This window comes from Parambassis ranga, chromosome 2 (assembly GCF_900634625.1).
Source record: "Parambassis ranga chromosome 2, fParRan2.1, whole genome shotgun sequence".
In the NCBI taxonomy this organism is placed as follows: Eukaryota; Metazoa; Chordata; class Actinopteri; family Ambassidae; genus Parambassis; species Parambassis ranga.
This window is the reverse complement of record NC_041023.1, coordinates 40,417,772-40,426,019: the sequence shown is the minus strand read 5'-3', so window position 1 is coordinate 40,426,019 and position 8,248 is coordinate 40,417,772. Positions and strand designations below refer to the sequence as shown.

The window sequence follows — 8,248 nt, the reverse complement described above, 5'->3', positions numbered from 1 at the left end:
TTGTCTTGGTTTGTTGTATAGCGTCTTGCATGTTCCTCCATATATTACTATGTTATCTTAGTATAGTCAGTAGAGTAGAAATCAGCAAAATATAAAAAACTGCATCAGCAACATGGTGTCTGTGCACTTTCTTGCTTTGAATTGTGATGTTAATTTGAACCTTTTAACATATTGGCATATGACATGAGCTTCGTTTAGCTGAAGTGTTTGAGTATGAGCTGTTTTCTGAGATCCTCTGCCTCAATGTCACGGTCCTCAGGTCTCTGTTTGAGGCTTTTTGGCTGCTCTAATGGCTCTGTCCTCTCCAGAGTCCAGGCGTCTAACCCAGACTGCAGGGAGGCATTGTGGAGAACGCAGCAGGCCAGCAGTATAGATGAACTCCTCTCTGGAGAATACTGGACATGGAGAAGATATCCTTTAATATGTGAAGACACTTCTGGTCAGAGTAATGTGACTACCTTGCTAAGGGCAGCTGATAAAATGAATGTACCTGTAGGTATCCTTTAGTGCCATCTAAACATCGGAATCTGGTCTGGATGGCTCTGAAGGTTCTGTCCACTATCTCATGTGTAGCTGTGTGGGCCAGATTATATTGAAATTCTGCAGGGGATTCTGGGCAGTCAACCGGGGTCATCAACCACTTCTTTAAAGGATAACGACCATCGCCTAGAAAACAGACATTTAACCACAGCCCTCTACACAAATAAAAATGTCACACTCAAAATCCACCTCTCACCCAGCAGCCAGCCTTCCTCTGTGTCCTGGAACTGCTTGTAGACAGCAGATCTCTCAAGAATTTCAGTGTCTTGGAGTCCGCCAGGCCAATTTGTTTCTGCACTAAGTAGCAAGCCTCGGGCATCACAGACCAGCTGACAGGCCACAGAGTGAAACCCTTTTTTATTCACATATGATGAGTCTTCACTGTTTGGAGCTTTGATGGCAACCTGGAGATGAAGACAAGAAAAGAGGGATCAGCTACATCTAATAAAAACCTCACAAGACATGCATACCCAGTGTTGCATCACAAACCTGTACACAGTCTAGCACCCCCAGAACTCCTGGAAATCCTGCCACCCTCAGAAACTCTTGGAATGACTGCTCTCTGCTAGAGGGATCTCTGTTTGGAAATCAAGAGTATTGCTGTTATTACATCATCTTCTTCTGAGGTTTTTAAAACTGACTATCAGGAGATTTAGATGTTTAAATGAGTACTATTGTTGTGTTCTACCACACCTGTTGAAAGTGATAAACTGTCGAGCTTTCTCCACCAGAGCTTTAGTCACATTGCACACACATCTTGACATTGACGCCTGGCTGATCCCAATCGTGTCCCCCATAGACGTCTGGAAGGAGCCAGATGTGTAGAAGCCCAATGCGGCCAACACCTGGACCTCAGGACTGATGGCTCTGGACCGCTGGGTTCGTCTGCATAAAGCCTAAGGCACAGAAAAGACATTAGAGTAGTGTATGCGGATTTTAATGGAGACACAGATTAACATACACACCTCTCTGAGTAATTCCACCAGATACAAGATAAAGTCTCTGGGGAAACCAAATTGAGTGAGAAGGAAGTCGTCAGAGACTGAATCCAGGTCAAATCGGTCCAGGGTCTTGTGGCCTCGACCATGTAAAAGAAGATCACAGTCCAAGATGGCTATGGGAACTGCCATGCTGTGGGTGAGGGAAAATGTATCAATAGATATTTTTTCTACACGTGTCCTTCCATTAATAACAATGTGCATTTGGATTTAAATATACATATTAAGAAACTGCATATGATGTGGCAACGTAAATGCCCACAGATGTGTGTAAATTTAAATTGCGCGCTAGCTTGCAAGCTACCTAGCTAGCTGTTCTGTATTTAATCTGTTTGTATTTTAAGCTTCTGGTATTACCTCCACACCTAATAACACATAACTCGCGAACTACTGCAAGACCTAACATATCATTTATTTCCTTTTACACAATTAAGAGCCACAACTTTACCTTCAGGTGAGTACTGCAGCATTTGTCAACCAAAACAACTCTCAGCAGCCTCGCACATGTAACTCGCGCTTTTCATTCACAGATTCGACACAGTAAATACAAACAGAACGACTGTTATTAAATGTAAAACTGCTATTTCTGTGCGCAATACGATAATTTGGTTTGTCTGGTGCCTGGTCTCATGATTTTGATTTGAATACGCATTTATAAAATATTAAACGAAAGTGCGGGTGTGAAAGTGCTGCTATACAAACACGTCGACATGGAGAAGATAAACAGAAAAGTCGCTGTTGACGTTGTGTACAGCTAAAGGGGCGTATAAATGTCCGTGGAATACAGCGTTCGTTTGCACTTTTACTAAGTTAATGTGTAATTTATTGACGCTTCTCTGATAAGGAAATAGCTAATGTAAGTTTTAAGTTTTCATGTTTTGTGAGGAGGTCAAACTGCGCGTTACTTAGCTAGTCAGCTAACGTTAGCTGTAGGCTAATGCTAGTTGGTTGGCCAGTCACTGTTCAATGCCTCTGCTGCGTCGTTGCAAAGCACAACCATTTAGTAACGATTTCAGGAAATACGTCATTATATCGTCCTCATAATTCAGTCGGTGTGTTGTTATTTATGATGAGGCTGTCAGCGTTTTGTTGTTTAAAATGACCTCCAAATATACATGGACAATTCCATGTCAACGTGGAGGGCCTCTTGCTAGATTGCCTAAAAACCACTTTGCTAAATGGAGGTTAAAAACAAATATGATGAACAATTTGTGTCTAGTAAGAAATATATAATTTGATAGCAAGAATTCACTGAATATTCTTTATTTTGGTTTGATTTTTGCTTTGTTTTGGTAGATTCAAGGTGTTTTTGTTGAAGGGATGTTTATTGTTTACTGTGTTTTCTGGTGTGTTTGCAGGGTAGTTACAACATGGACAGTGACCTGAATCCCCAGGATAAAAAAGACTTGGACAAGTTCATTAAGTTTTTTGCCTTGAAAGTAAGAAATTGTTATCATGCCATATGTCTTTATAGCTAATGAAATATGTGTTTCTGAAGAGACGCTTGGGATGGTATTACCCAGGGTGGGTTTCTTATTGCATTTATGTGTATTTGTAGACTGTCCAGGTGATAGTCCAAGCCCGCCTTGGTGAGAAGATCTGTACTCGTTCATCGTCATCACCTACCGGTTCTGACTGGGTAAAATAACTCGTACTTTTGTTTCTTTAGTAATATTTGTTTTGAATCAAGTTAACGGTGGGTGAAAAACTGGTTGTCAAAATTCTTTCTAGTTTAATTTGGCTATCAAAGACATCCCTGAGGTTACTCATGAAGCCAAGAAGGCACTGGCTGGTCAGCTTCCAGGCATCGGGCGCTCCATGTGTGTTGAGATCTCCCTAAAGACATCAGAGGTAAAATAACGATCCCCATACCACCTATTTTTAAATAATACCACATTTTTTAAGCTTGGATTAAATTAAAAGAATGCCACCTTCTTCCTCACTCAGGGTGACTCAATGGAGTTAGAGACATGGTGCCTGGAGATGAATGAAAAGTGAGTGGATTTTTGTTTTTTGCGTCTGTTTTAAATTTTGCTAGTGCAGACTGTGTTGTAATTCTAATGGGCTGTGTGTCTTTAAAATAAGGAATATACAGGGTTAGGCTGAAAATCCTTTATCTGTTGCAATGGAATAAGTTGCATCAGTTTTTACTTCATCATGTGATGCACTTTCTGGCACTTGGCTGCCTGACGCTCATGCTAAACATTGCACAAGCCCAAAAATGCGTCAGCAGATATTTGGAATATAAGGTCAGCCCTATGTTTAAAATAACAAGCTGCTGTGTTGTAATGAACATTGCATTTTCTGCCTCTGCTGCAGGTGTGATAAGGACATCAAGGTGTCATACACAGTCTATAATCGTCTTTCTGTCCTTCTGAAGTCTCTGCTCGCCATCACCAGAGTAACACCTGCCTATAAACTGTCCAGAATGCAGGGACACGACTATGTTATATTATACAGGTGACTTGTATGGATAAAATATATACAATCTCTCTTCTGTCTAATTATTTTATCGTTATTTTTACAGTGATCTATCAATCCAGTTATCTAAACTGATGTTTTCTTTCCGCTAAGGATCTACTTTGGTGAAGTCCAACTGAGTGGACTAGGAGAAGGTAACTGCTCTTTCACTGACACATCATAAATCACTGGTGATCCAGAACTCACAGCAAGAGGCTGTAGTGTGCCTGAACAACACGTGCCTCTGCATGCTTTCAAAACCAGTTTACACATGGCAGTATGCACTAGTTTTATCTTGCACTATTATAAGGAGACACAAAAGCAGGGCTTAAATAAAGACAATAATTACACTTGCTGATATTTTGGTCCACTTACCAGACATGTTTATTTTAAGGTTTCCAAACTGTGCGCGTTGGTGTCGTTGGCACGCCTGTTGGTACAGTCACACTTTCATGTGCTTACCGCACCAACCTGGCATTCATGTCTAACAGGTAACCAAGAAACAAATATCTTGAAGTTTTGTGGTGGTTATTAGCATTAAAAATACTAACAACTGTTGCCCTTTACAGGCAGTTTGAAAGGTCAGTGCCTATCATGGGGATCGTTGTGGATCACTTTGTGGATCCCCCCTACAGCCACCGTCCAGCAAACATGGGGCAACCCTGCAACTACAGGTACGTTTGGAAAGCTCTTAAAATAAACAGCATTATTACATTTAAACAGCCTCCAGACTGTACATAAAGCAAAAATCACATTCATTATGATGTCTCTGTGTGTGCAGAGCTACAGAAGAGGAGGATGGAGGAGCATTTGGTGGAGTTCAGGACTCACAGGAGGTCTGCACCACCTCCTTCTCCACCTCCCCTCCTTCTCAGGTAAGAGGACGCTTCCCTGCTCTCCTTTACTGTCGCTTTCTTTATCCTATAACTTCTGTCCATTTTCACACCTGTTTTTCATTTCACTTTCTCTTTTCTCTCCTTGTCTGTTTTCTTTCCTGTCGTCTGTTTATTGTATGTGTATGTGTATGCGTATGTGTGTGTGTTTGCGTTCTGTCAGTGTGTGTGTACACTGAGTCCGTCTCCCTCTAAACTGTCTAAGCCCCTCCCTCTGGACAGTCTGCAGCTCCCAATGGTTCCTGGACTTGTCACTCACACTGTGAGTCTATTCTGGATTATGAGAGTAACAGCTCCCTCAGACTTAGTATTTGCTTTTGAGTGTATGTTCATCTATTTTTCCATCAACTTCTTGCACTTTCCGCTTGATGTGTTGTAGCTGCTGTTCACTAACTCTCATCTTGCTCATCCCCATGCGTCACAGTAGTAAACATTGTTAATGTTTGACACAACTGCCGCAAATGTCATACAGGAAACCTGAGATCCACCATGTTTTCCCTGTGCCTCTCCATCTTTAGCTGTATACTTCCAGGTTATCCTACCAGCCTCCAGGCTTAGCTGGAGCACCTGAGCTCTGCCAACCTGCTTCCAATCCAAACCAGGTTTGTTGGTTACAACAATTTACAGATGCTTTTTAATATTGAAAAATAGTCATTGGGGTTTCAGCTCCATTCTAACCCCCCTCTTTCTTTGCTCTTTCTCTTCAGGTGTTGCATGCTGGGAGGGAAGGCGGGGTTGTGTTGGTTCCTGCTCAGCCTCCTCACGGAGCTGATGCCCATCTGACAGTAGAGCACGCCCCCAACACACCCAGTAGCAGGTACGGTAATTCTATTTTCATTACTTTAACTAGTTCATTCCTGGTGCTCTGTTTGACAGCCTTCCCTTCTCCCTCTCCTCACAGTGGCGATGATGACGGTCTGTCACACAGCGTAGAAGGGAGGAGAAGTGTTTCTCCTTCTGACCCAGTGGAGGCTCTCAGCGCTTTCACACGAAAGGTTGGAGCATTTGTTAACAAGCCCAGCTCACAGGTAACTAATAATCTAATGTTTTTTCAGTTATATTCCCCAGTAAAATACATTCACAGAGGTACACGGTGTTTGTGTAGGTAACAGCAGCCAGTTTGGACCTGCCATTTGCTGCGTTTGCTCCTCGATGCCTGGAATCAGAAGAGAGTGACCGCATGGTAACAAAAATCACATTACACGCTAGAAAACTTGATAAAGAAGAAGTTTACTCATAATGGTGCTTTAGGCTGATATACAGTGAATATTTTTCCTGTGTGTGTGTGTTTAGGTGCAGCCTCCAGATTCTCCTCCCTGCCCGTCACCCCTGCAGGCCAGCCTCCACTCTCAGGGCTCAGAGGGATCTGGACAACAGGACGACTTTGTCATGGTTGACTTTGTACGTACTTAATACAGGGTTTTCTGCTCAAGGCTCAGAACTTAGAAATAAGTGATAACTTAGGCGTCTCTTTGTAGCGTCCAGCCTTTTCTAAAGACGACCTGCTGCCAATGGATCTGGGCACCTTCTACAGAGAGTTTCAGAACCCTCCACAGCTGGCCAGCCTCTCACTACATATCAGCTCCCAGTCGATGGCAGATGACCTGGTAAAAAAAAAACTTTTTAAATTCAGTTTTTGATGACAATTTTCAGTACTGCAGGAATGTATTAATGTGTTCTTTTTTTTCCTGCAGGACTCATTGCCAGAAAAACTGCGTGTCTACGAGAAGAACATTGACGAGTTTGATGCTTTCGTGGACATGCTTCAGTAGATAAGAGGAGTGAAGACAAGTAAGAGTAGAGATGGACTACCTGTGAGAAAATATTAAAAGGATGAGAGGGAGAAGCTGACTGGAGACTCGTGAAGTTTATCACCTTGACACTTTCCTCTCCGGTTTGTACAGATGGTCACTGTAAATACTATCTCCTCACACACCTCCACCTCTGGTCTGGTAGTGTTAATCAAACTGAGTCTTTATTTGCTGTGTGGCACAACTCTGCTCGTCGTCAGTGTGTGATCAAAAGATTGCTGGGTTATCTTTCTCTCCTGACAGCCATGCAAATCCAAGGACAGACACGCCCATTGTATTTTTGTAAAGCTAGTTGAACCCTTCTCCCTCCCTGATGGACACTTCAGGCTTTTGAAGGTGTTCTCCACATCGTGATCTTTGTGTAGATCCAGACTCTCAAGCTGAAGTGACTCAAATCAGATTTTTTTCCAAGTCTGTGTAGATACACAAATCCATTCATCATTCCTAATTTTTTGAATTAGACTTGAGTTATTTCAGGGTCTGGTCTTAAATCAGATATATATCAGATTTATAGCAGTGCAACATAAAGGAGAACAGTCCTATTGAAATCCAATACAAGATGCTTGCAGTTATGAATGAACCATGAAAAAGACAAATTAATCCACATAAAAAAATTTAAACTAAACTATGGGTATGTGATTTGTAATGTATACAAAGCCGTTGTGATCATATCAGAGCTAGATGTAAGTACAGTTTTTTTTCCCTACAAAACTGAAATCTTAAAAAGTGGTCTTGGCCTTACAGCAGGTGTTGTAAGTGCTGAGGAAATGAAGGTGAGTCTAGTTTCTTGCAGACACTTTTTATGTTCTCATTTTTAGGATGTCAGGAGATTCAGGTTTTACCTGTGACCACCAGTGGGCAGTGCCCACTTAGAGGAAAAAAAACTCACAGCCACAGGCTTGTTAGAAATTGAAAGAAACTCAAGCAAGCATGTGGGTGAGTTCCTTCTCAGACCTAATTGAACTGTAAATCAGGAGAGCAGTCCTGCTTAGCAGCAGTAAACAGCTTCTCATTTATTTTCCCTAGCTGGCCTGGGGAAGAAAAGTCCCAAAGTGAATCAGCTGCAGTCTTTAAATGTGTAGAAAACATACCATGCCACAGCATTGATTGTGTGCTCAGCTTCCATTTAATTGGAAACACCTGGCTACAACTAATGTCACGCCTGCTTTCACTGATTGAACCTAGAAGTTGAAATTTGAAGTGCCAGTTTTACGGTAGAAGTAATTAGGTTTTGTTTCTGCTGGCGACTCGGTGATCACTGTCTTTCCACTTGCTTGTGTACATTTTGAGAATCTGTAAAAGGTGAAATTGGTTCCATCACACACCAGTTGGGTGAAGCTTTAATTTAAAACGTATCTGTTGGTGTAGATGTCCTAATAAAGCATGGCTAATTTCTGTGGACAGATTCCCCATGTCTGACTGGGTTTACTGCACTGCTTCCCAGCAGTTCCCCGAACACTGTCTGGGCTCAACACCAACACCTGTGCATGTCTGTAAGTTATGACTGAACTAGATTTTGAGATTTCCCTTGAAACGTTTGTATTAG

At 42.0% G+C, this 8,248-nt stretch overlaps 2 protein-coding genes across 5 annotated transcripts; one reads left to right on the top strand and one right to left on the bottom strand.

The window, feature by feature from the left end:
- Positions 1-42: 42 nt before the first annotated feature.
- harbi1 (harbinger transposase derived 1) lies at positions 43-2,049 on the bottom strand. The gene is made up of 7 exons (XM_028400180.1): positions 1,987-2,049; positions 1,506-1,671; positions 1,234-1,436; positions 1,030-1,117; positions 737-944; positions 491-666; positions 43-395 (listed from the first exon to the last, which is right to left on the bottom strand). The coding sequence occupies exons 2-7, from the start codon at positions 1,668-1,670 to the stop codon at positions 195-197; spliced, it is 1,041 nt and encodes a 346-aa protein (XP_028255981.1). The 5' UTR covers position 1,671; positions 1,987-2,049; the 3' UTR covers positions 43-194.
- Positions 2,050-2,235: 186 nt separating this feature from the next.
- atg13 (ATG13 autophagy related 13 homolog (S. cerevisiae)) lies at positions 2,236-7,327 on the top strand. Of its 4 annotated transcripts, none has more exons than XM_028400771.1 (18): positions 2,236-2,310; positions 2,897-2,977; positions 3,097-3,177; positions 3,270-3,389; positions 3,486-3,532; positions 3,858-3,998; positions 4,113-4,153; positions 4,393-4,489; positions 4,568-4,672; positions 4,780-4,873; positions 5,055-5,153; positions 5,410-5,493; positions 5,599-5,708; positions 5,793-5,919; positions 5,997-6,074; positions 6,185-6,292; positions 6,370-6,498; positions 6,586-7,327. In XM_028400771.1, the coding sequence occupies exons 2-18, from the start codon at positions 2,909-2,911 to the stop codon at positions 6,661-6,663; spliced, it is 1,608 nt and encodes a 535-aa protein (XP_028256572.1). In that variant the 5' UTR covers positions 2,236-2,310; positions 2,897-2,908; the 3' UTR covers positions 6,664-7,327. The 4 variants fall into 4 exon arrangements, with proteins under 4 accessions (XP_028256572.1, XP_028256571.1, XP_028256569.1 ...); XM_028400770.1 differs by having other exon boundaries at positions 2,241-2,394; XM_028400767.1 differs by lacking the exon at positions 2,236-2,310 and adding an exon at positions 2,441-2,756.
- The last annotated feature ends 921 nt before the right edge of the window (positions 7,328-8,248 follow it).